Raw genomic sequence first — 27,678 nt, forward strand, 5'->3', positions numbered from 1 at the left:
AAGTTCCATCTGACATTTTTTCAGATTCCACATGTCAGTGAAAGCATTTGATGTTGGTGTCTCATTGTATGGCTGACTTCACTTAGCATGATAGTTTCTAGGTCCATCCATGTTGCTAAAAATGCTGGTATTTTGTTCTTTTTGATGGCTGAGTAATATTCCATTGTGTATATGTACCACATCTTCTGGATCCACTCCTCTGTCAATGGACACTTAGGTTGTTTCCATGTCTTGACTATTATAAATAGTGCTGCAATGAACATCGGAGTACATGTGTCTTTGCGAGTCATGGTTTTCTCTGGATAGATGCCCAGGAGTGGGATTGCTGGATCAAAGGGTAGCTCTGTTTAGTTTTCTGAGGAATCTCCATACTGCTTTCCACAGTGGTTGCACCAATTTACAATCCCACCAACAGTGTACTAGGGTTCCTTTTTCTCCACACCCTCTCCAACACTTATTGTTTGGAGACTTTTGGATGATGGCCATTCTGGCTGGTGTAAAGTGGTACCTCATAGTGGTTTTGATTGGCATTTCTCTAATAATGAGTGACACTGAACATCTTTTCATGTTTATTGGCCATCTGTATGTGTCTTCTTTGGAAAATTGTCTGTTTAGATCTTCTGCCCATTTTTTGATGGGGTTGTTTGTTTTTTTGGTGTGGAGCTGCAGAAGTTGCTTATAAATTTTGGAGATTAATCCCTTGTCAGTCGATTCATTTTGTCCTTATGCTTTTAATAAGTTTGCTGTGTATCTTTTTTACTAGATTGGGACCTCTTAGATACAAGACAGTATCTTCACTTTGATATCACCACAGCAACTAGCAGGTTGTTTTTGTGCATCTTGCAGGTTGAGTGGGTGACTCATTGTTAAGCCAGTGACTGATGTGAGACGCGTAGAGAAATCCTTGTTTGACTTTTTCGGGTGAGACACGTGAAAAATAATTTTGGATGTGGGAATTTTTTTTTTTCCCCTTGCGGGGAAAACCACATCCACTTCAGAGAAGTATTTTAGGAATGAAATTGGAGAATTAATATCATTATGTGGCCACAAGGACCATAAAGAGTTATTATAGTCACAAGTCTTGGTTCTGATAAGTGCAGTGTTGGTGCATGCCGTTGTCCAAGTTAACAAGTCCACCATCGAGTGGGCCTGGTTGCAAATGCCAGATCTGAACTCTTTTTTTTTCTATTTAAATCCCATTTATTTTTTAATAACTACTGAGGTTAGGCTTTGCATGAAAGGTGAGAAGTTGGTTCACATCTTTATCTATATCCTGGTTGACTTGTAAAATATTGTCATTCTGCTCAAGTGAAGAAAAGCCCTGTCAAAACCATCACATTTATTTAGCTTTTCTTAATAACTAAGTGTACACCTCCTGGGTACTTTCTTCCAGGGTCTTAAGCACGTGTGACCTGATAGTTTTTAGTTTGCAGGTATGTTCCATTCCTAAAACATGTGAGGCGCATATGTGTCTATAGGCCTTTGGCAACCAAAGGGCTTCATTCTGTCAATCACACACATTCTTATCTTAGGTGGGAATCATTTGTCCTGTTAGTTAAGTGTCTCTGACAATACATGCTATTTATAAGCCAAAAGCTCTGAATGGGGGCCAGTTATAACCACAACAACAACAACAGTAATTGGTTAGCAGAAGAGTCTCCAGTGTGAGAAAAAGTAATTATGTCAATAAGCCTACCTTAACATGGAAATTATTGAGAACATCAGGCCTTGATTAAGAACCTGTCATGGGCATTTTAATAAATCCACTAGACAAGGCTGTCCCTAACACTTCCCATGGACTCCTCCTTCTGTCGATTTGGAGGGTCCCCTCCTGACCTCAGTGGCCCAAAACAACACTTCTGGAGTTTCCCCCCAACCATCCACTGCTTCTCGTGCCTTATCCCATGGCAGGGGGAACCTCTGTCAGCCTTGCTGAGTCACAGGTGGCACTGAATCTCTCACCACACTTAATCTGTGAACCCCAAAGTCTCTCTTTTACCAGTTTTTACCTGAACAACAGTGGAAGCAATTTGTCTCCTCACCTCACTCTCTGAGCTTTAGAGTTCACACCCCTCCCAGTTGTGTCTTCTTACTACAAGGAAAGCAAATGCACTATTACTCAGAGAAAGGTAAGCAAGGTGTCAGGTTGAGACAGCCTCTGTCTTCCGAAAGCCTGACATAGCAAGTGAGTAGTTCTTTCAGTCTGCTCGAAGTTTAGTCAGGACGTTTTGGTAATTCTAGACCCAGAAAATCCTCAGAAAGCAGGGTCCATTAGGTAGGGTCAGAGAGATGGGGATGGATGATGATTGAGCAGGAATTAGGAGATGCAACCGATTCTACCTGGAGATTTCCATGAGATCTGAGCTCTTACAAGTGTGCTGCTGGTGGATAAGGTGACTGGAGCTGTGTTGGTAAGCACAGCATCTGTGCTCATTCTATGACTTTGTTAGTAATAAGGAGCTTTCATTCAATATTTTCTTGTTCCTATACAAAATGGTAAGAGAACATAAATGCTTTTAATGATAGAAAATGATCTTTTTATCCTTTTTGCTGCATTTCAGGTTGATAGCATAAACATGTGTGCTATTATTCGAGCTTAGGTGAAGATATTAATTAGTTCATTAAAATCACAAGAGCAGCTTTAGCAGTTGTTTCGTAGATAGGGAGTTGGCTGCTCTAGGAAAGAAAATGCAGGCTTATGACTACAATGCTGCATTCCCTCTAGAAGGACTACCTTTTCCAGAGACGGTCATGGGGCATTGGAAATGGCACAAGCTTTTAGTTGTCGTAACTGGATTCAAAATCCATCTCTTCTCATCATGGACCCTAAGCTTCCTTATCTGATGTGATATTTATTATGATTTGAAAGAAGAATGCAAAACCAACAATATATATTTTGATTTGAGGCAAACTTCAGTTTTCTCTGACCCTTATAAAACCATGGAACCATTGAGATAGTAGACTGTTATGTTTCTCATTTTGCTTGGATGGGTGTAAATCAACCCAATAAAGAAGTTTGAGATGTTTCATCTGAAGAGACATCCTGTCTCTGTATCTCATGACTTTACTCATTTTTTTGTTTGTTTGTTTGTTTGTTTTGTTTTTCCACTTTTACTTGCACAGTTTGGCAAATTCCCTTCTTCTAAAGTTCAGTCATAATTCACCTTTCTGTTATGTAACTTGAGGTAGAAAGATGGGAGTGGAGTTGTTTATAGGTGCATCTTGAGATTTATTTTTGAGACTTGAACTAGGCTCTTGGCTGCTCTAGAACCTTTTCCAAAAGGAAAAATATATGATTCAAATAAGTTGAACAAAATTATCTAAACTTTGCTAACCTTAGTCACTTGAGCAGTTTTCCTCTGCCTCTCCTCTGCTCCTTGCCCCACCCCACCCCACCCCATCCTTTTTTGGGGAGGTTGCAGGGAGAACAGGATCGTCAAAGATGTTTACCAAAGCCTTTTAGTTTATATTTCAAACAGAAGGATTTGTAAATCAGATTGGTGGAAAAAAATCTAGCTGAGTTTGTGTCCAAAACAGACTGGAGCTGCTTCCAGGGACAAAGCATGTTTTGTTATGACCTTCTCAGCATTCACTTGCCATCTAATTTCTATATGAACAATACTTACAGAAATTAGATACAAACAATACTCCCAAGTTTTTCATAGAGCTCTTGTGTTTGCTGGATTGTTCTGATTACTTTCTTTTCTCTGAAATGTATATCCTATTTTATTTCCTTTTGTCTTAAAAAATTTGCAAATTAGCTTTTCCCCATTGTAATTGTGATTGGCATCACAACCAGAAATTCCTGTCAGTTTCATTTTTTCCCTTTGCTTACAAAATAATTTTTATTTTGTCTCTGTTTAGCATGTTCTTTCTAACTCTACAGAGTAGAGAATGAGAGGAAAAAAGGTAGAAAAGAAGATGAATTCGTGGGAGGAATTCAAGGAAGTAAAAGACTGAATTAGAGAACTGGTATTAATAAAGATTATTTTTTCATCTTAGAGGCCTTTGAGTTTTATCCCCCTCGTACTTTAATCAAAGTAATGCCACCAAGGAGTTAAAAGCAATTTAAATAAATCTTTTGTAAATAATTTTTAGAAGAAGAAATTGTAGGGAAGTATTCAGATATATGTAGGACGAGCTAGGGAGGGAGCTAGTGAGGTAATACATTGGGAATGACTGAAAGTAAGAGAGAGAAAAATCTATTTAAAAGCAGAATATTATCAGTAGTGCCCCAAACAATTAGCTAAAAATAATCTTGGCATAGCTGCTAGAAGCTAGAAAGTTTCATAGTGGTAGATACATCTCTCCCAAAATAAGCTGCATGCAAAATAAAAGTGAGGAGAAAATTTCACCTCTTCTAATGTTTGAGATCAGTATTATAGCATAGGGTTAGTTATTGGTAAAGATGAGCTTTTATAACTAAATGTGTTTACTTGCTTAATAAATTAGAATTATACTTAAATTTCCATAAGATTTCTCAGGGCTTAGCAATGAATTTAACTGCTCTGTTGTATTTACGCTTAAATGATACATTCTTGTATAGTACTTGGCTTAGTCGGTTCCTGCTGCTATAATAGGATATCAGTTATATCCTATTGTATGTCATTAGGGTGGTTTAAACAGCAAACAGATCTGACGTCTGCTAAGAGTCCTTTCTGGGTTGGAGACTGCTGGCTTGTATCCTCACATGGTGGGAAGAGGGCCCCGGAGCTCTCTGGGGTCCCTTTTATAAGGTACCAGACCTAGTCATGACAGCTCCACTCTCATGACTTAATTTACTCTTAAAGACTCCGTCTCCTGATCTTACCGTATGAGGGGTTAGGATTTCAACATGTGAATTTTGGAGGGACACCAACATTTGGTCCATTGCAGTACCACTGTCATGCCATCATTTAAATATGGCAGGGCCTTTACCGAAGGGCCAGTTGGATTTAGTAGTAATGCCTAGGTAGATAGAATAATCTCATTCTACTATTTCTTCCCTATTTTGAATGATTCAGAGATTACCAGAGTCTTTTTAAAAATTCTAGTATTTGTAATATCCAAGTCCAGTTGTGGTCATTGAGGACTTTTTTATAGCTTTTTAAAAGCAGGCTATAGTCTAGTATCCATTTAAATTAAAAGGTGGATTCCTGAGGCTAGAAAGTCTTTTTAAATTAGAAACTAGGTATCAGAAAACTATTAAAATACCATGCAGACTGTAATTAATAACATCGTAATCTGTTGTTTCATCTGAAGGCATAGTGGGCAGAAGATACCCTTCCTGATTCTTGTAGCTGCAAAAACAGTATAAAAGATCCAATAGGGAGGGATACACACCACAAAATCCAGTAGATCGTATACCTGAAGGCAGTGAATTGATGATGGCCTTCAAAAATGTCCTAACCTTCAAATGGCCACTTGCTCATTTCCGGAACCTGTGAACGTCACTTTATTTGGGAAAAGGGTCTTTGTAGATGTCATTAAACCAAGGATCTCTCAGTGAGACTGTCCTGGATTATGTGGATGGGTTCTAAATCCAACGACAGATGTCCTTATAAGAGACAGGAGAGGAAGACAGAGACGCAGAGGAGAAAGCCTTGTGAAGCTGAAGCAAGGACAGGGAGTTCTGTGACACAAGCCAAGGAGAACCTAATGCTACCAAAAGCCAGAAGAAGCAATTGTTCACTCTTTTGGCCTTTGGAGGAAGCACAGTACTGTCTGTACCTTAATTTTGGACTTCTGGTCTCCTGAAGATTGTGAGAGATAATTGTCTGTTGTTTTTAAACCACCCAGTTTGTGGTAATTTGCTGTAGCAGCCCGAAGAAAGTAATATACTTGTGTGTTTCTTTTTTCTCTGATAAATGCAATAAATTCTTTTTTTTATTTTAATTTTTTTCTTTTTAGGGCCACAATTGCAGCATATGGAGGTTCCCAGGCTAGGGGTCAAATTGGAGCTGTAGCTACTGGCCTACACCACAGCCGAAGCAATGCCAGATCCAAGCCGTGTCTTTTTCAGCCTATACCCCGGCTCACAGCAATGCCGGATCCTTAACCCACTGAGCAAGGCTGGGGATCAAACCTGCATCCTCATGGATGCTAGTCAGATTTGTTAACTGCTAAGCCACGACAGGAACTTCTTGAATAAGTCGTATGCTGTATAGATTTTCTCGCACTTTCTATCATGTTTTTTAGAAACAGTACCATGAAATGGCTCATTTTAAGTGTGAGTCTCAGAGTCTTCCTATGTCTTGGTATCACTGATTGCTCCCCTCAGTTTTCTCTCTTTATTTTTTTTAGAATAAAAATAAATAAAGAAAAGACCCCGTGGCCAGGTAGACACAGTGCTGACGCGGGGGTGACCATGCTACAGACTGGATGTGCCTTCTCTCATCCCCTCCTGCCAGTAGGCCTGTGAGACAGGTGCTGCTGGTGTCCTCATTTTAGAAATGAGAATACTGATGCCAGAGGAGTGGCAGGACCGGAATGCAAACCCAAATATGTGTGACTCGAAAGCCCCTCTCTCATGGTACTTCCCCGTCACTTTGTACAAATTGCAATTACTGATTGGCTATTTATCATTTTTAAATGACTTAAAATACTGATGGGCCACTACGAGACCTGGTCTGTCTTCCCAACCAGATTCTGTTCCTGATGCAAAGCCCTACTGAGTAACTGACTTAGCCTATTACCTTTCCTTATGGAGTTAATCCTTTCATTCATCATATGTATTTTTAAAAATTCTGTTAAGTGCCACACACTGTTCTGGCTTGTGTAAACAAAGCATTCAGAATAGCTGGCAGTGTAGACAAGAGCTCTTGTCTTCATGGAGCTGACATTCTGGCAGGAGTAGACTGACGAAGGTGAACAGCTTTCCATTATGTCACGTAGTGACAAATACAGTGGGAGAAATGAGGTGGGTAGAGAATCTTGGGAGTGCTGTGGGTGGGAAGGGGGGCAGAGGAGCATTATTCTATATGACATGATCAGGGGAAATGATCATTTTACTGTTTAAGGGACATTTGAAGACCTGAAGGAAAAAATTCCCCAAACGGAAGGTTATGAATTTTAGGTTCCTGGCGCAGTGGGATATGAAGACCTATTTCAAAGCATATCTTCGGGAAATTTCAGAACATCTGTGATGAGAAGAGCCTCCTAAAAGTTTGCAGGGATTTAACAAAGAAGCAATAATATGCTCTACACGATTCAAATAAGAGTAGCCTCTGAGTTCTTGTCAGCAGTGTTAGATGCTAAGCCAGTGCTCTTGCAGTTCCGAGTGAACATGACTCCTAAACTGAAATTGTGTTCCAAGCTGAAGTACCCATCAAATAATAGGAGGGGTCAGAAAGGACAAGAAGAAGACAAAGGGAATCCCCAGAGTATTGGTGAAGGGAAGTCCTAGGATGGCAGTTGTGTAGCTGGCTCGGAGAGGACCTAGTCCCACTTGGGTAGGGTGAGAGAATGGGAGGCTTTAGGGCTTTTTCAGTTTTGTCTCAACATTTCTGAATAATAAATAATAATCGCATACCACTAGGTTTTATTTAAAAGTGTTGAGATAAATACTGAAAGAAAAGGTTAAAAATTCAAAGAAGAAATGCTTTTGGTGGGGTGGGTTATGGGACTGTTGTTTTTTATTAGCCTATTTAATTTCAAGTATAGTTGATATTTTTCCCACAATGTACATATATCACTTAATAAAGTCATGTGCAATTTAAAGAAAAACCTTCTGATGGGTAAAATCAGCATGATAGTTACTACTTTACAGGGTTGTAAAAAATAAAATATTAAAATCAAGGTCCCCAGCAGAGTGCTGACACATAGTGGGTGCTCATCAAATCTTAGTTTCTTTCTCTCCACCAGTTGTGCTGTTTTCTGTAAGAAATCTTCAACTCCAAACAGTCAGTGCATGGACACTTTTACAACCCATCTAAGTAGGCTACTTCAATTTCAGACTTTAAGTACAAATTATGCATAGTTTTATTATGAAAGACATTCAAGATGCCAGATGTTTTGAGAGAACAACTCTAGTCATTAAAAAAAAAGTCACAGATAGTAAATATGTAATCAGAAATGAAGTGCACACCAAAAAATTAACGGAATTTAATGCCCTTTCCTTCAATCACTTTGGATGTACTTTTTGCTATTGACATGACAGGAAAATCTATCTGCAGCAATATTTGGATCATCATTTATTATTTATTCAATAAATCTTGGTTGATAATATTGTTGACTAAGTTGCCTTAAGTTGTCAGAGTCATTCATGCCAAGAAAAGTATAAATGTTGTTGACTGCTAAAGTGAATGCGCTGGTTTATTTCAGTCCCACTTTCTACAGCATTATTATCAGGTGACTGGCCAGTCCTGCACAATCTTGTCTCAAAATTGTTTCATTGGATAAGTCTCTAAGATTGGGCTAATACTAGCCCATAGTATGAGAAGCATAAGTAATGTGATATTTTAATGTTGCTCCTTGGCCTCTATACCCAAGATTCTACAAGCTACTGTCCTACATACCTGCTGAGAAATTATTGCACAAAACATTTCATCTGTACCCCTTCTTCGATAATTTATTTTCTTATCAACATATCTACGATTATAATATGGAAGATGTAATGTCTTATTTCTGCTATTCCCTGTGTTTTTGAGCAAAATATTGACTAGTACTTTTGCTAAGAGGAATACTTTTTTGACAAACTTACCGATTTTTTCACACGACTGTCATTTGCAAGAGTATGTATTCTAGACCATATAATGGCACATGAAGCATTCACAGGTAAAAGAATTAAACATTTCTACAAATAGAGGGGAAAATAAACAGTTTCAGAGAATCCAAGGTGGTAATAGCTTGTGAGTCCTGATAGATGAAGAAATGCATAAAGATGTTTATCACAGAGAGGGATTCTTTGAGAGAAAGAATGCCAAGTTAAATCAGGGATGAATGATAAAAATTGTTCTCATCTCCCCCCCCACCCCACTTTTTACTGCTTCCCTCCCACAAACACACAAAATACCATTTGTACTTGATTTTACTCAACAAATGTTTATATGGCGGTTTGTGCCGTGGATTGTTTGAAGCACTTTGTAAATATTTACTTACTTTATTCACTGAGCTAGGTACTACTATTATCCCTGTTTGTTTTTTAATATTTAATGAAACTGAGACTGTGCTTTTCTAAAACTCTCCAAGTAGTAAATGGCACAGCTGGTATTTAAACCTGGTAATCTAGTCCTGGAGTTATCCTCTTAATCTTGATGTCCTTTCTCCTGCAAATAGCATCTTAGAGTGGTGAGCAAAAGAGGTGGAGTTCTATACTCCTGGTCCTTTGATCCTGTCAACAGTTATCTTCCTCACTATTACAAAAATAAATTCACTAGGAGAAGTGCCTGTTTTATTATTATTTAGTGGAAAATGATGTGTAGTCATCTAGTGGAAAATATGGAAACAAAATATATACTTTCTGGTTGCTGTTGGCAGCCTTAAGAAAAACTTTGATGAATGAAATTCGGTTTACTAAAGATGCAACTTCAGAAGTACCCTTTGTGGGTCAGCAGAAATGAACCTAACTAGTATCCATGAGGATGCGGGTTCAATCCCTGGCCTCTCTCAGTGGGTTAATAATCTGGCGTTGCTGTGAGCTGTGGTGTAGTTCGCAGATGCAGCTCGGAACCTGCGTTGCTGTGGCTGTGGCATAGGCCAGCAGCTGTCGCTCCAATTCGACCCCTAGCCTGGGAACCTCCATATGCAGCAGGTGCAGCCCTTAAAAAAAAAAAGAAAAAAAAGTGCAACTTCATGTATCATGTAGAGAACTTCTCTGCTGAGAGCATGTTTGGCACTTAATAGCACTCAATAAATACTGAGTCCAATTAAACACTGAATAAGGATATGCACAATATATTTTCAGCATATTCCAATTCATCATATTTTTAATTTCATTTTGCATGGATATGATATAGAATTTAAAATATGTATCATAAAAGTTTTAGGAAATTTTTGAATGTTTATTGGAAATCATTTTAATCATAGAGCAACCTATAGTACAGGATAAAGCATGATCCATAATAATCACATTTTACAAATTCAAACCTAGAACTTCTCTAGGGATAAAACTATATCTGTAAAGTCAGTATTGTGGCCTTACTATCACCAATGAGATAAAAACCATTGTATTTATTTCCTGACATGGGGGGGAGGGTATTTCCAGCTCCTATATACAAATATCCCTATTCTTATTTCCCTGGATGTTCTCTTAAGAGATCTAGTGGTGGGAGGGTGATTCTGCCCCTAGTAACCAATGACTCTTTCCTTAGCAGATTTATTGATCTCTCTTTTATCTCCCAATTTTTGTCACCCAGAAATTATCACTTAAATATTATACTTCCCTGAAATATAGCTATTTTTCCACTTATTTATGTTTTCTGTCAGTGTGGCATTTTAAGACCAGCATGTTAAGTACATTATTTAGTTTTAAATTAGTTCAAAGACCCAAGCCATAAGCTCTCTAAATTTATTATATCCTGGGGCAGATTTATCTGTTAATAGTAACCACTACTGAAGGTGGTTTAAAGAATAGTACAGACGGATAATCATAACTCTTGAATATGTTGAAAACCAGATTCTTGGCTTTTTAAAAATTGTAATTCTGTCACTGAAACAACCCTCTCAGAAGATTTTCAAATTTTTCATCGTTAAGGGATTTTTTTCCCCTTTTTGGTTTTTAGCATCAGCAACAATAAATTTAGGTACTGTTTTATTGCTGAGAGGAAATATGTTACTCTTGTGATGGACAGGAAAATTTGGGCTTGTTTTCAACACAGTAAATCAATCCTTTCATGCAGTGTTTGTGTTGTTGAATTATATTATGTTTTCTTTTATAGGGTTGCTTGTTTAGAATTGACTCTGTGCCCTGTCCCATAATTCTCTGCCTTTTCTGTACATTGTTTTTGCCTTTTCTGGGAGAATATCTATTTCTTATGACATAGAACTTTGGCAACTATAAAGTTTTTTTTTTTTTTCACTGTATCTGCAGAAATTTACAAGAGCTTTAATCTCTTGAAAGTTACTTTTTGTATTTACTGGTATTTTCTAAAACTAAAACTGATTATTTATAAAGTTGTCTTTCCATGTCCATAATGTTTTATACTTGGCTTTAACAGATTGGCAGATTATTCTTCTCAATTTTTAAAAAAAGAAAAACATTTCATGCCATTACATAAGAACTTTCAAAAAATAACCCTTTTGATGAACTGTAAACTACACTCATACAATAATGTAGTATTATAAGGTAATATTACAGTAAAGATCTCCCAAAGAGACCACCCTCCCCGTTAACCCTATCTCACACCCTTCCACCAAAAAACAAGAAGGAGTGTAAAATAACACTTCTAATGGGACTTTGTTAAAGGGAGGGACCTGAAAAGAAAAAAAAGTCCCAGAATCAGAATAATTAGTAAAATATTGAATTTAAAAGCAAAAAACAAACAAACAAAAACCCTTCTCAAAAAATAGGGGGAAAATGTATGTCTTTCAAAGTGTAATATTGGGAGTTCCCATCGTGGCTCAGAGGTTAACAAACCGAACTAGTATCCACAAGGATGTGGGTTTGATCCCTGGCCTTGCTCAGTGGGTTAAGGATCTGGTGTTGCCATGAGCTGTGGTGTTGGTTGCAGACACGGCTTGGATCCTGTGTTGCTGTGGCGTAGGCCTGCGGCGACAGCTCTGATTTGACTCCTAGCCTGGGAACCTCTATATGCCACTGGTGTATCCTTAAAAAGACCAAAAAAAAAAAAAAAGTAATATTGGAAGTGAAAATATAATAAAACTAGTATCATAAACTGAGATAGGATTACCCTTTTGGAGCCTAGAATATAAAAAGTCTAATTTTTATTACTATCACCATCCTTACCTTTTAGAAGTAATGAATGTAAGTACCACAGATTAATTTTCTCCTTGCTTAAAAACTTAAATTTTCCTTTGGGGAATGGATTCTCTTTTTAAAAATAATCAAAACAATGTTTTTAAAAATTGAATGTATTTGACAAATAACATTGTATAAATTTGAGGTGTACAGAGTTTACTTTGATACATTTGTATATTGTAATATGATTGCCCATGTAGTGATATTTATTACGTTACGTTATTGTTGTGTAATTTTTTTGTCTATTTTACTGTGCTATGCTTTATTTACTATTTGTTGCAAGTTCATACCCTTAATCAACATCAATTTTATCGCCCCAAACCAATCCCCTAGTGACAACCATTTCACTCTGGGTTTTGTTTGTTTGTTTTGAATTTGATTTTTTTAGATTTCATGTATGTGATGTCATTCAGTACCTGTCATGTCTGACTTATCTTACTTAATTAGCATGATGTGTTCAAGGTCCATACATGTTATTGCAAATAGCAGGATATCCTCCTTTCTCATAACTGAATAATATTCTACTGTATCTTTTTTATCCATTTATCTATTGATGGTCATTTAGGTTTCTGTATTTTGGATGTTATGAATGAGGCTGCAGTAAATACGGGTGTGTAGGTATCTCTTAAGAATACCATTTCCATTCCCTTTGGGTATATATCCAGTAGTGGAATTGCTGGATTGTATGATAGATTTATTTTTAATTTTTTGAGGAACCTCCATATAGTATTAGACCAATATATATTCCTAGCAGCAGTGTATAAAGGTTCCTTTTTCACCACATTTTTACCAGTGCCTGTTGTCCCTTGCCTTTTTGATGGTAACTATTTTGTGAGGTGATAATATCTCTTTGTGGTTTTGATTTGCATTTCCCTGATGCAGAGTGATGTTGAGCATCTTTTCATGTGTCTTTTGTCCATTTTGATGTCCTCTTTGCATCATGCTTCATCTCTTGGACTTCTATGAAATTTTAGCTTGCTCCAGTTGCTTGTAAGAGAATAATGGAAATTGAGCAAATTGGACTTTACCTGCAGTATGCAGTAGTATTTTGAAGTATATAGTACATGTGTATGTTGTTGTATCAGTGGTATGCCAAAGACGACTATACTGTATATAACATCTTTGCTTTTTCTAAGTAGATTTATGGAAACGGTAGGCCATATGTGCAAATAATCTTTAAACCTAAGGCAAAATCCAATGCCTACATATTTTTACTGAAACTGAAGTGTTATCTGCATTATATGGGAAAGGGGGACTAATAGTACTTTAGTTGTGACTGTAGATTAGCTTATCAGGAAATCAACAAGCCTAACAGATGGTTATATATATTTTTCAAAGCCACTGAAGAAAATGAGTTTTTGAAGGCTTTCTTAAAGTACAGTTGAAGCTTGCCTTTTAAATGAGGAGAGCCAATGTCACAGGCGTGTCCTTGGCTCTCTGAGCACATTAAAATATCCATTAATATCCAACCGTATCCCAGAATGTTTTTAGTTGCTTTTTGCTGTTTAGTAATGACTTTTTTTTCATGGAAGTAGAAGTGATGCTTTTGCTTTGGTAGTATATTATTACTCATACACTGAAATAAAACTAGAAAAAAAGATTTTCCTAAATTTTACCACATAGATTTTGATTATTTTTCCTTGAAGTGTGGTCCAATTGATATGAGAGTCTGAGATGGAGAAGGGTGACTGAAGGGTGATTTTTTCCTGCTCTTTATGATGCTTCCTTCCGGCCAATTGCCGTTTCAGGAAAGCAAATGCAGTCTACTAAATCAGCTTAGCTGGAAAAGCAAGGCAAATGCCTAATACCTAGCCAGAAGTTGTGACAACATTGTGTGCCATCAAAATTGTCACTTGTTTGGCATGTGTCTTTTCTAAACATTTTTGAGTACTTTGCTAACTAAATATATGACTCACAAGTCTTCTGGTCTTCAGAATGCCTTTTTATCAGAAGAAAAATGTGTCTTGTGGTCCCATCATATAAAAAGGAATAAAAATTAGAATTTCAGTGGCATTTCTGAATAAGTGGGTGACTTTGGTGTTTGTCATTCCAGTTACAAACAATGATTTCCTTTTCTAGTATGACTTCTAAGAGGAATGCAGTGGGAAGACTGCAACATCAGAATGTCAGTCTGGTTTATGGGGAGACATTAAAAGAAACTGTTTATAGTTAGAAGAAGCTGTGTTTCTGATCATCTGCTGTCCAAAAGAGGGAGTGTATATGCAGTCTGGTGTACACCTATTGACTGCTGTTGATAGGCAGATCTGCTTGGAAGAGAGGACGGCATGTATCAGTAGGTTTTTTTGTTTCCTCTTTTGTTAATTTGATAAGGAATAAAATGGGTGTGCCAGTACCTTTCAGTTATATGCAGCTAGCTTATTTTTTGTGCCCTTTGATTTTCAGAAAATCATTCATCTATAGTTTTAGGGTTTCTTAATGACTTCTCTATACCTGTACCAAAGTCAGAATTCTATAATTACTTTTGTAAGGGGTAGGAGAAAGTATACTATCTATATTCTTCAAAGTTCACAAAATATACTATTTGATTGCTTCATAATTAGAAAAATATCCTAGCCTTAAAAAAAAAAAAGGTTGATACCGAATTTGGAAACTCACATAGATATCATTTTCAAGCCATTTGTTTATTCAGCAAATATTTATTAAGCACTTATTATGTGGCTTACAATATATAAAATCCAAGAAGGACAAGAACAGAGTGCTGTGTTAATTATAGCAGGACCATAGTTTGACAAGGTGGTGACTAAACTTTGAATTTCATCCAGTTTCTTATTTATGTTTGAATTATAATATGGAATTCAAGAACTAGAAGAGACCTTTAAAATTGTCTACTCCAAAACTTCTTCAGTGTTTGAATCTTTCTCATTCCTTTGATCATTGCTGATAATTGACTATTTTTAACTTAAAAAAAATGGCATTTTCATGCCGTTAACCTAATAAAACCAATTATTAAATACCGTGCTGGATCATGACTATGTAAGGTAGATGAGTCAAAACAACCCTGTCCAACTCTACAGAGGAAAAAAATGTTAAACCACATGTTGACAACATAGTGATTCTTTGCAGAAATATAATGGCTCACGTGCCCTCATATAATCCAAATGAATATGCTGGGTGCTGAACTGAATGTTCTAGTTATATATATCACTTCAAAACTCCTTCAAACTCTGTACAGCTCTTCTATCCAATGCCAGATTTTCTGTGTGGACATGAATTTCAGTTACTTGCAACTTGAGCTCTTGGCTGAAGTGTGAGCCATTTACTCATTCTCTTCCAGCTTCTTAGAGAATTCCTCCCTAGTGTTGTAGATTAAGATTTTATCAGTCTCTTCAGTCTGTACCTCAGAAGCTATGGTTCCCTGGCCATGGCAGCACAACACATGGCTGTGGGTTCATAGACAGTAATAACTCCAAGAAGCAACTTCTAGGGATCAGGATTTCAACTATAATAAGTAGGTCCTAGTTGGGTAAATGATGAAATAACTATTTTCCATTCCTATATAATTCAATTGGCTTCAATTAGTTACTTGAAATTGCACAAACCTGAGATGAATTCCTTTATAGTCTCGTTTCGCCACGTGACATACACAGTGCTAGGCTCTGGCATCAGAAAGTGGATATGCTGTGGTCCTTGTCATCAGGTTATTCTAAACCACTCCTCAGTCTAAGTACTTACAAAAAGTTTGGTAAATGAAATATATTCTTTTTAAAATTTAAATATATATTAATAAACATAAAAATTATATCTTTATATAAATTACATAAACATATTTATATATTATGTGTGTGTGTGTATATATACACATTTTTTTTTTTAAGGGCTACGCCTGCAGCATGTGGAAGTTTCCAGGCTAGGGGTGGAATCAGAGCTGCAGCTGCCAGCTATAGCCACAGCCACAACCACACCAGATATGAACCGCATCTACAAACTATGCTACAGCTTACAGCAATGCTGGATCCTTAACCAACTGAGCAAGGCCAGGGATCAAACCCTCATCCTCAAGGATCTTAGTCAGGTTTGTTACTGCTGAGCCACAACAGGAACTCCCTCAATATTTATATGTAATATTTATACATATAAATATTGCATTTTACATATATTTATATTTTAAATATATCTATATATGTACAAATGCATATATTGTATATATACACATATATTTATGATATGCATTTACATAAGTCATAAAATTATATAGACTTATAGTTGTGTATTATATAGACATATACTCTATACATTTATATATGGTAGATAATATATATAAATGCCTATATAATATATACATAAATTATAATTTATAAAAATACATTTATATATATATAAATATATTTTAATATAACATTACATATATTTCTATATTAAATTTTATTACACATAATATAATATATATTATACACTATATAATATTTCATCCACCCATCCATCCATGCACCCATCCATCCAGCCACAAATTACTAAGTACCTATTAAGTTCAGGCACTGTTCTGGGCTCTAGCAATAAGTCAAAACAAGACAGAGCCCCTCCCTCATCTACCTCATGTTCTGGTAAGGAAAAGAGACATTGAACTGATGTACATAGTATAATGTTAGGTGATGACAAAGGCTATAAAGAATAAAAAGACGAGTGGAGAGTAAAAAAAAAGAAGCAAATACGATGTATGAGACCCTTTGAAGAGTGTTCACTAATGGAATAATATTTGGATTTATGAAAAATTGTTTCAACAGTGGCTCTCAGATTTATTCAAGTATCAGAGCCCCAGCTAGTAAAAATGCTTTTTGCGGAACACAAATTATTTCTATCATTCACCTTCAAATATCTGAAAAATGTCATTATCGACCTGAATTTGGAACCATTTCAGGCATCTTTAAGTAGCAGTAATAAATTCTAACATTTTAAAATATATTGAAGAAGAAAAACTCACACTTAAGAAAATGTATACGTGAACTTTGTCGTTTCAGGAAAGATTGCTATTATTCTGTCTTATTATCAGAATACCAGCGTGGTTCAGTAGCACAGAACTTCTGTAGTACAGTTAGTTGTCAGACGGACTGCCTGCCAGCCTGTGTTGGAAGAGTTAGGGAGCCATCTCTTTCACATGCAGCCCCTTCGGAAAGCCACTTGCAGTGGCTCTGACTTCCTACTATTGAGCTAGAATCTTTCTACCTTATAATTTAGATTCACTGCTTAGTTTCTAACTTAGACTCCAACTCTTGGATAGAATGATGGAAATCATGACCTATGTCTTAGAATTATCCTGAAGAATAATAAAAATAATGTCATTGTACTTTACACTATGTTAAGGTTGATTGTAAATGACACTAATAATGATAAAGCTTAAAGCTTACCTGGGTGAGAAGAGGGTAGGAGATGTTGGGGTTTTGTTTCATTTAGGACAGGATAGGACTCTGTGGTCTGGAAGTCTTCATAGTCAGACCCTTAGTTTGTTCTTTTCTGAATAGCTTGTTGTTTATGCCTTTCCTCCTCCCTCATGACTCTTATTTGAGTAGCGATAATAGGGTTTGTAGGAGTAGTTCTTCTGAAGTAGAAATAGGAAACCCAAAGTAAAGGCAGAAGAAAATGCAATATTAGGGTATTATGATCCTTGAAAGAGGATGGACCCAGATAACCAAAACCAAATTATGGCAGAATTAAAGGAGACTGTAAATGTGAACCATTGAGACTTAGAAAGAAAAGTGTGAGGCAAACAAGGGTGCCAGAGACACATATATTCACACATATACACAATACGTATATATGTGTATATATAGACAAATACCTGCGTGTACATGTCTATCTAGAGAGTGTGTGAGAGAGCTGTTACATACACTTATGTAAAAAGTATATGTGTTTCTATCAGCAGTTTGTTAAACGGTAGGTAACAGATTGGTACCATGTTCCTCTCCTGTCTGTCCTGTTGTACTGTCTGAGATGGCAGGTGGAATCTCGGCTTAGTGATTCAAACAGTGAATTTTTTTTTTTCTTTTGTCTTTTCTAGAGCTGCACCCAGGGCATATGGAGGTTCCCAGGCTAGGGATCTAACCAGAGCTGTAGCCACCAGCCTACGCCAGAGCCACAGCAATGCAGGATCCAAGCCGTGTCTGCAACCTACACCACAGCTCACGGCAACGCCAGATCCTTAACCCACTGAGCGAGGCCAGGGATCGAACCCGCAACCTCATGGTTCCTAGTCGGATTCATTAACCACTGCGCCACGATGGGAATTCCCAAACAGTGAATTTTTTAATTGATCAATCCTGACATGCTAACCTCAGCAGCCGAGCAGCTGCATAATGTGTTAGGTCATCATTACCAATAATGAAGATTACATCATTGACCTGCCTTCCTTTTTTGGAGTGTAGGAAAAACAGACCCTAGAAATGTAACAGAATTTAAACAAACCAAAAAAATAATGACTGAGACTAATGGTATTATCTATAGTGTCATCATAGCTAGTCGACCACTTGGTTATGAGTCATTCTGTTTGTAAGATTAATTTTTGATTATTCTTAATTTTTAAAGGACCTGAAAGAAAGGTTTTAGAGAAATAAAAATCTTCGAAATCTAAAATGTTTCTAAATTTAAAATGTTGTGATAAGGCGATGCACTGAGTTTAAAATAGTCACACATGTGTTAGCAGACTTTATATATATATATATATATATATATATATATATATATGTATGTATGTATCAGCTGGAAGACATTTCCTGTTTTTTGTACTTTGAAAAGTTTATATTTTAAATTCAGAATAACATTTCAAAATAAGAATCTCTAAAATGTGTTTTATTTTCCTATCCCTAAAATAGGACAGATTTTGAAATAGATTGCTTTAAAAAGTGAATCACTTCTTAAAACACACAGGTGTACGTAGCCACCCTTGGGACAGAAGAGTTGACTTAGCTTGCTTGGTAAATCCCATGGCCTCTCCTGAACGAGGTTGCCTGCCCCCTGTGCTGTGGAAGAGAGGCGCTGTGAGTAGGAAGGATGACTGGCTATTGTTCCGGGCTCTCTAGCAAAGGAGCGGAGGGAAAAAAAGGATTTAGTTTGACTGGCGTTGGCTCTGGCTTTTCTGCATTCCAAACCGTCTGAGGCACAGAGTGAGAGGAAAAAAAAGAGAGAAAGCAAAAGAGCGAGCACGGGCTAGTACGGTATAGAAAGTGTTTCTGACTGGCATGCCGGAAAGATCATGTTAGCAACAGCCAGAAACTTCACAGAATGCAGACCCCAGGTAAGAGATCCTACAGTCTATCTGAAATAGAAACTAAAAGTTTGTATATATTTAAAGGGAATGGGTGGGTTGTTTTTTTTTTTTTTTAATTTCACAAATACAAGGACTGTTGATTTTTGTGATTATTGGCTTTTGAAAACATATGGTGGTTTTCATTACTGTGAGTTCACAGGAGTGTTGTGTGGAGGCTGTCAATATCCAGTACAAAATCCAGCTCAAGAATAGCTTTCTGAGAAATTCAGATAAATTGAAAGTGAAATGATCATAGCAAAATACTAACACTGCAACATTTACCTATTCTTTTAATGATTTGAAGTGGATTCTTATTCTGGATCTTCCCCAGATTCTTTATGAAATATTTAGGTACCTGGGAATGAATACAGCCCATTTCTCTTTGAGGGAGACAAAATTTATTGTCCATCAATAATATCATAACAGCCTTGCTGGAATCTCAGCAGCACGTACTCAATCTGCATCATTCAGAAAGTTCAACAGGTTGGATCTGTAGACAACAGTGATAGCTCAAATGAGAACGTTGCTTGTTTGTTTTTTGGGGTTTTTTTGTTTTTGTTTTTGTTTTTTTGTCCAGGGCAGGTTTTAATATCCTCTGCCAATACATGACAAATTAGAAACCTTAACTGATCAGTTCATTGGAAGTTAAATCTGAAAGAGACTTTAGAGATTACCTACTGCAGTCCACACTCTCCATTTTCAGTGAGAACATTGAGGTCTAAGGAATTTCATGCTTGCTCAAGATCACAGAGTTAGAACAGAATTGAAAATCCTGGTCTCTTGATTTTCACTCTACTAGTTTTTTTGTGGTACTACATTGAGGCTCTATACTTTATCCATACTGTCTATGCTGGTGTCATGTACCATGAATTATTGCCTTAAGACCAAATGCATCAGAAACCTAGATTGCAATGTTAGGGGGAGGGGTTATTGGAGGATGGCTGTCATCAATGTTGATATCTCTTGTTCAAAACCAAAAATATGTGACAAAATATTTATTAGAATAAAACAACAGCTTTTATTTATGGAAGATGACTGTGGTTTGTATGCTGTTTTTATATAAACAATTACATAGCTGTGACATTCTGAGTATCTATATAGAAAATTAAAACCCTCAAATTGATTTTAATTTCTTTTAAAGATTTTAGGACTTAGCAATTTTCTGCATAGTTTAGTAAAGCTTTTAGGGTTAACTTGTATCTGTTTCCTACAAACAAAATATCCCATATTCACTGCCTTCTCTGTGTTTATATTTTTTTAATGTAACATAACATTTTAAAGTTATCCAACTGTTGGGACCACTTGCTTCCTTATCCAAGGTCCAGCTCTGTTTCTGTCCGTTTATAAGGGCCCTCTGTTACTTCACCTCATGAATTATGTGTTAGACGGTAACTTAAGTGGAGGATCTTGAGAGTCACAACAGACAGCAAACATCTGTCTTCATACATTTTCATTTAGTCCCTAAAAAGGTTGCTGCCCTTTCCATTTTTCTGGAGACCATTGTGAGGTTTTGAGAGGCCACACTATTCTAGTGAGCTAAAGAGTAAAGATAGCCACTGTCAAAAGGGTCTGTCATGGCTCTTTACAATTCCTGGGAACAACTTAGCTTGATTTGGCCATAAGCACAGTGAAGGGTTGTAGTGTTTTTGTGTTGAAGCTTGACCTGCTCATTCCAGTTTTCAACTGCATCTGTGCAGATGCAGTTGTGATTTACAAGTCTGCGAGGGATGAGCAGTAAGTTGTAAGGAATAGTTTCATTTCTGCTCTCGGCTATCGGAAGCCAAATTACAAAGCACGTTCTCCACCCAGTAGGAAACAAGAGACTGTTTGTCTTACTGCTGAATCCATTATTAAAACACACTGTTTATTAGAGGACTGATGGCTGTGAGTATGAGAACCTAATGTTCTGTCCAGCTGAACAGTGTTCACGTTGCGTTACACAGGCTTAGATTTTTCTCGTCTTTTATCCTGCGTGGAGTATGTGAAAGGACTGCCATGATACGTGTGTGTGTTACGTGTGTATATATGATAGTTAGATGGGTGGATGGATGGATGGATGGACAGATAGATCAAGATGGACTTTTGGCCTTACTGTATTTCCCCATATAAGAAACAATCAGGTCATTAATCAGTTGCTGGTATTCTACTGATCTAACTTGAAAGAAACTATTAATCAACCTCATCATTATAAAATTCACTACCAGGCATTGGAAAGAGGAAAATATTAGAAGGAAACACATACTCCTTTTTCTCTCCTGGATACAAATGTCAGATTATGCAAGCTTATACTTTCTGTGTTAGGGAAATACACTGTGCTAATAAGGTGCCCATTTTGTGACCAATGACAAATTGTAAATGGGAAGGGAGTGGGTAGAGAGAAATGAATGGCATGAGGAAAGAAACTCTCTTATGTATTATGTGAAATGATTTTCTCTGACCGTTGTTTTTTTGAAGGCAGGCCCATTTATACCACTCGTGATTTTTTCTTTAAAAATAGGTTCTCTAATTTTTTTCATGAAGTATATATTCATATAGTTCATATATTAAATTTTCAAAGAAAGTAAAGAGGTGTGCAATATAGCTGTGACATTTCTTTCTTTCTTTTTTTCCTTTTTTTTGGGGGGAGGGGGCGCACCTGTGTCATAGGCAAGTTCCTAGGCTAGGGGTCAAATCAGAGCTGAAAGCTACAGCTTATACCACAGCCACAGCAACGCAGGATCTGAGCCTCGTCTTCGACCTCCACCACAACTCACGGCAACGCTGGATCCCCGACCCACTGAGTGAGGCCAGGGATTGAACCCGCATCCTCATGGATACTAGTTGAGTTTGTTACTGCTGAGCCACAATGGGAACTGCCACTACGACATTTTTTTCTGATTAAAAATCTGGCTATAGTTGATAAAAACTTTTGTCCCATTCAGAGGAGTTATTTCTCCTTTCCTATTGCAGTTTCTCTCTACTTTTTTTTTTCCCCCTGCTTTTTAGGGCTGCACCCAGGGAATATGGAGGTTCCCAGGCTAGGGGTCTAATTGGAGCTATAGCTGCCAGGCTACACCACGGCCACAGCAGTGCAGGATCCAAGCCATGTCTGCGACCTACACCGCAGCTCATGGCAACGCTGGATCCTTAACCCACTGAGCAAGGCCAGGGATCAAACCTGCAACCTCATGGTTCCTAGTCGGGTTTCTTTCTGCTGCGTCATATCGGGAACTCCTCTCTACTTCTCAAGTATAATTCTGTTTTGTATGCTCCTTAAAACTGTAAGAATGAAAACTCTTCAAACAAAAGTGAAGATGAAAGAGTCCAAGAGGCAGGGGCTTGAGGCTGGACATGTAAAATGCTCTGAGTTGTCAGGTGAAGTTACCTGATTATCCACTCAAAACTCTGGGAGTCCTTTTATGTAGACAGTGCAGTTGTGTTTCCCCTTCTGCTTCAATCTTGACCTGTAGCAGCCTCTAAAGAGGAGAAGTACCAACTGGTTATGTTTTTTTCTGTTCTTTCACACTCTCTAGTGGTTGTTAGCAGTTGTTCTTGTTTTCAGTTCCCTGAATATCAGTTTTAGTGAAGAAGCAGGTGATTGTGGTGAAATAAGGTTCACCAGATTCTTACATTTGCATTGCATAAACTTTCTAAAATACCTAACTCTTTAGTGTGGAGAGAGAAAAAATTATGTCCTTTTATTTCCTAGTGAACAGTGAGTCAAGAAAATGAGTCATGATTCAGCAATATGAATCCCCTTAACAGCTGTCTTGTATTTCCTTTGTTTTTTCCTTCATGTGTGTGTGTGTGTGTGCGCGCGCACGAGCGTGCGCGTGCATGCGCGTGCACTGCTGAGGATTCAGTCTATCAAAGTCCCACGTGTAATTATGGGTATGATGTCAGCTTGTGTTTGGAAGCCGTAAGCATTGCCACTGAGAATACTTTCTTTGTGCATACTTGACAAGCAGGAGAGATTTACTGAATCATCGTTAAAATTCAGATGAAAGTCTTTATCTTCTCTGGTACCTTCCTTGCCCCTTCCCAGACCTTTCTTTTCTGCTGAATGAAGCGCTCTCTGAACTTAAACATGTGGAGAGGGAGCCATCGAGGGGTTCTCATCAGTAATTAGACTCCACAAAACTCCACATTTCTGTCATTCTCAGCTTTACAGTATTTTATAAATAAGTGACTTGCTGAAACAGCAACTTGAAAAGTTAGTTTAGGTTAGTTCAGTTCTCTTCTTTGAAGAAGAAAAATGACCAGGTTCGGCGTGTTCTTTTTTTTTTTTTTTTTTTGTCAGACTTTCAAAAGTAAACAAGCAAGTTTAGCTGCTGGGATCAAGCAGGTGTCATTCAGGATCAGCTGTCACCTAGGGTAGCCAACCTGTTGGACAAGTTGCTTACTCTGATGTATTGCATTGAATTCCACAGACTGTAGAGCACCTTTGAAAAACTTAGCAACACTGTTGGATAGTTAACTATTCATAGTTATTACCTTCAGTTAATATGAAGGCTAGAAAAACTGGAGATTCTTTCACTTTTTAATGCTCCAGTTTGTAATTTTCCTGCCCAGTTGTGCTTCACATGGGTTGTGTATAGTTGAATTGATTTCTAGTCTCTTGAGTCAGATAGGAGAAGGTAAGATGTTTGAGTCCCTACTTCAATGATCATTTTTCTTCGACTATAAAGTGTCAGGTAAATAAATGAAATAATTTATTTCATTTTGTATAAAAAAGGAATGATATGTCAAAGAGAGTGCAAGAAGAGCCACAAAAAATATAGCCTGTATGAATACATAGTATTTGCTTTGCTCTGTCAAGGGACAGGACAAGATGTGATATGTCTGTTAACGGGAAAGGGTCATCAACTTCTTTATACCAAGAACTCTTTTCTAAGAGTTTGCTTAGTTCAGTTAAATTTCTTATTAGCATTTTCTTAAAGTATGGGAAACTGCCCACTCTAAGAAAAGTAATTATTTAATTAGTTTCTGTGTATGGGAGAAGAATTGTATCACAGTATTTGGTCTGATTTTTGTGAGTCTCTAGTACAGCTGAAATATAAGGAGTTTTTTGTTTGTTTGTTTTTGCTTTTTAGGACTGCACTGGAGGCATATGGAGGTTCCCAGGCTAGGGGTTAAATTGGAGCTGTAGCCACTGGCCTACACCACAGCCACAGCAATGCAGGATCCGAGCCGTGTCTTCGACCCATACCACAGCTCATGGCAACACCAGATCCTTAGCGCATTGAACAAGGCCAGGGATCGAACCCGCATCCTCATGGATCCTACTCGGGTTCATTAACTGCTGAGCTACGAAGGGAACTCCAAGGAGATTTTTTAATGAATTAAGATCTTTATCTTCGATATAGTTAGCTTACATACATCTTGAGATTTTTCTTAAAGCATTTTTGCCTCCACTTGAAGCTCAGTGAAACATCATGGTAGTTTCCTTAAGCAATAAATGTCACTCTGTTTTACAGGTACCATTATTTTCCTTATAAATATTTGCACAGTGACAGTTGCTAAAATTATGAAATATATTTTTGGTAATTTTAGTTTTATTCATTTCCTTCCTGTATAAATACAACACTCAGTAAATACTTGAATGATGATCAACTTTTAAATTTAAATTTTCCAAAGAAGTGGCTTTTTTTTTTTTTTTTCTTTTTCAATCGGAGCCAGTGATGACCATTTTTATTAACAAAGCCAAAGATATGGTGTAAGGAAGAAATCCTGCAAGTTATTCCGGTCATTACGAAGAATGAAAACCAGTCTTCTTTAGAAACATTTATATTAACGAAACCAAAATTTACTCTTCAAAGGGAATTTACTGTAATATAAAAGGCAGAAATCTAGTGGTAGTATATCTGTTTGTCCTCTGAGCCTCAGTAGAACTGTTTAAATCAGTCCTTGATAACACTGTTTCATTTCACAGATTCCCCCTACCCCATGGAGTGGGTGGGGGGGTGGGTTGCTTGTTTATTTGTTTTTTCCCAGAAGCCAGGCTTTCGTCTGGTCCTTTTTAAAAAGAAAATCCAGCCAATTATTTACTAGTTTTTCTCAGAAACTTTGCAGAACTGCAAAATGGTTGACTTTTTAATTCACTAATTTTTATCATAAATAATATGCATAGATCTGTTTCAGGACTCTCTGTTCCACTGATCTATTTCCAAAACTAATACCACTTTGTCTCAATTACGATAGCTTTATAAGAAATCTTGATGGGAGTTCCACTGTGGCTTAGCGGTAACGAGCCCAACTAGTTAACTGTGAGGCTGTGGGTTAGATCCCTGGCCCTGCTCGGGTAAGTGATCCTTGCCATGAGTGGCAGTGTAGGTTGCAGACGTGGATCCAATTCCACATTGCTCTGGCTGTGGCAGAGGCCAGCAGCTGCAGCTCTGATTTGACTCCTTGCCTGGGAACTTCCATATACTGCAGGTGGGACCCTAAAAAGCAAAAAAAAAAAAAATAATGAAGAAGAAGATGAAGACGAAGTCTTGATAACTGATAGAGCAAGTCCTCCCAACTTGTATTTCATCTATAGCTTTGGGTTATACGTTCATCAGTTAATGATAAATATGAGGTAGGGTCACATGTTCATCAGCAGTTAATGTGGCATCAGAAGCTGTTCAGCAGTGTTTGCACAATTAAACATTTTATTGTGTTTTCTATTTTATTAAAAAATGGCAGATTGAAAATGAAAATTCTGATATCACAGATAGTCCTCATAAAACTAATAATAATTTAGTTGACATAAAGGTGAGATTGTTTACCTGCCAGAATTAGAGTATCATTGTCTTCAATGAAATAGTCCACATTTAATTTGAAAAGGAAAAAAAATAGCACAATTTAGAACCATGTACATGGAGTTCCTGCTCTGGTGCAGCGGGTTAAAAATCTGGTACTGTCTCTGAGGCACCGCAGGTTCAATCCCCTTCCCAATGCTGTGGGTTAAGGACCCAGCATTGCCACAGCTGTGGCGTAGGTCACAACTGCGGTTTAGTTCTGATCCCTGGCCCAAGAACTTACATATGCCATCGGTGCAGCCACAAAAGAAAAAAAAAAAAATCATGTACAAAGGCTTGGTGTTTATGATGTGGGTATGTACGATACCCATGTCTCTGTAAATCCGCTACCCTTCAGTGTAGGTAGGGCCGGGATGTGTTACTGTGATGGGATAGCCACTCCCTTGATTAGGTTGTCTCGTATGGCAAAGATGATGGTAGTTAGTTACTCTGTATGATTATGTTGCTTTCTATATTAGACTTCATCATAGCAGAATAGACTCTCTCACTGGTTTTGAACAAGGAAGCCGCTGTGTTTTGTGAGTGACACAAAAATGGGACCCAAAGGTGGCCTCTAGGAGCTGAGACTGACTCCCTGCCCAGAGCCAGTAAGAAAACAGGGATTTCAGTCCTACAACAAGAGGACCCCGAGATCCAGATGAGGCAGCAGCCGCTAGTACTTTGGTTTTGACCTCGCGCTACTCTACACCCTACCTGTACTCCTGTTCCGTAGAAACTGAAATAACAAAGGGGTGCTGTTTTAGGTCCGTGAGTATGTAGCATGCTAACGTGAACACAGTGAGCGTGAGTAAAATAGCGAGATGTGAAGGATCTAGTGGAGAAGATTGCTATAAACGAGTCCAGAAATAGAGCTGAACACAGGCATTTTCATGCTTCAGAATGGGAAGGATAAAATGGAGAGAGTAGTTTATCTGAGAAGAGAAGAAACGTGTGTTCAAGAATATGTCAAGTTTGTTTTTTTGCAAAGAAAAAGAAAATTAACATTTATTAACTATCTTCTATTTGTTGTACGGGATATTTCCACATTTTTAAGTGATGAAAGGGCTGTTTTAAATGTTTCATTTTTCTTTCAATATAACACGTAATCACATAACCTTTAAAAGCATAGAAATTTAAAGCAAAGTGATATTAAAGCCAAAAGTACAGAAAACTCTTATTAAATTTTTATCCTGAACTAATTCATAACTATGTGTAAATACACATGTCTTTGGTATGAGTACATGTATATCTTTATATACATCACAGTAATATATGTTATATAATAATAAATATATATTTATAATATGTATAAATTATTACTACTGCAAAATATTTGACGTGAAAATCAGTGTTTTATATGTCTCTGAATACTTACGAATGGCACTTTGAAAGCTTATGAAAAGCTTGGTAGTTCTGTTACTCACATCTTGCGATTTTGCTTTGAAGATGCACTTGCAAACCTGGTCTATAGGTGGCTTTCCTCATCTAACGCTTTAAATGACCTCAAATATAAAGTCCTTGACTATACACATACACTAGAAAACTTTCAGGTTAAGAATAAACATACTTGGAGTTCCCATCATGGCTCAGTGGGTAACGAATCCGATTTGGAACCATGAGGTTGCGAGTTCCATCCCTGGCCTCCTTCAGTGGGTTAAGGATCCAGCTTTGCTGTGAGCTGTGGTGTAGGTTGCAGATGTGGCTCGGATCCTGCATTGCTGTGGCTCTGGCGCAGGCCAACAGCTACAGCTCCGATTCGACCC

General features: G+C 37.4%; 1 protein-coding gene across 6 annotated transcripts in view; it reads left to right on the plus strand.

Moving 5' to 3' along the window:
• The window catches only part of RASAL2 (RAS protein activator like 2), a 388,439-nt gene that overhangs the window by 218,518 nt on the left and 142,243 nt on the right, over positions 1-27,678 (plus strand). Inside the window, exon 1 of one of the 6 annotated variants that reach the window (XM_047752628.1) lies at positions 18,740-19,142. The exons of the other annotated variants lie outside the window; for them this stretch is intronic. Coding sequence (XP_047608584.1) covers positions 19,130-19,142 — 13 coding nt within the window. The 5' untranslated portion in view covers positions 18,740-19,129. Of the gene's footprint in view, positions 1-18,739; positions 19,143-27,678 lie in introns of those variants that run through there. 6 annotated transcript variants of the gene reach the window in all.

This window comes from Phacochoerus africanus, chromosome 11 (genome assembly GCF_016906955.1).
Source record: "Phacochoerus africanus isolate WHEZ1 chromosome 11, ROS_Pafr_v1, whole genome shotgun sequence".
NCBI lineage: Eukaryota > Metazoa > Chordata > Mammalia > Artiodactyla > Suidae > Phacochoerus > Phacochoerus africanus.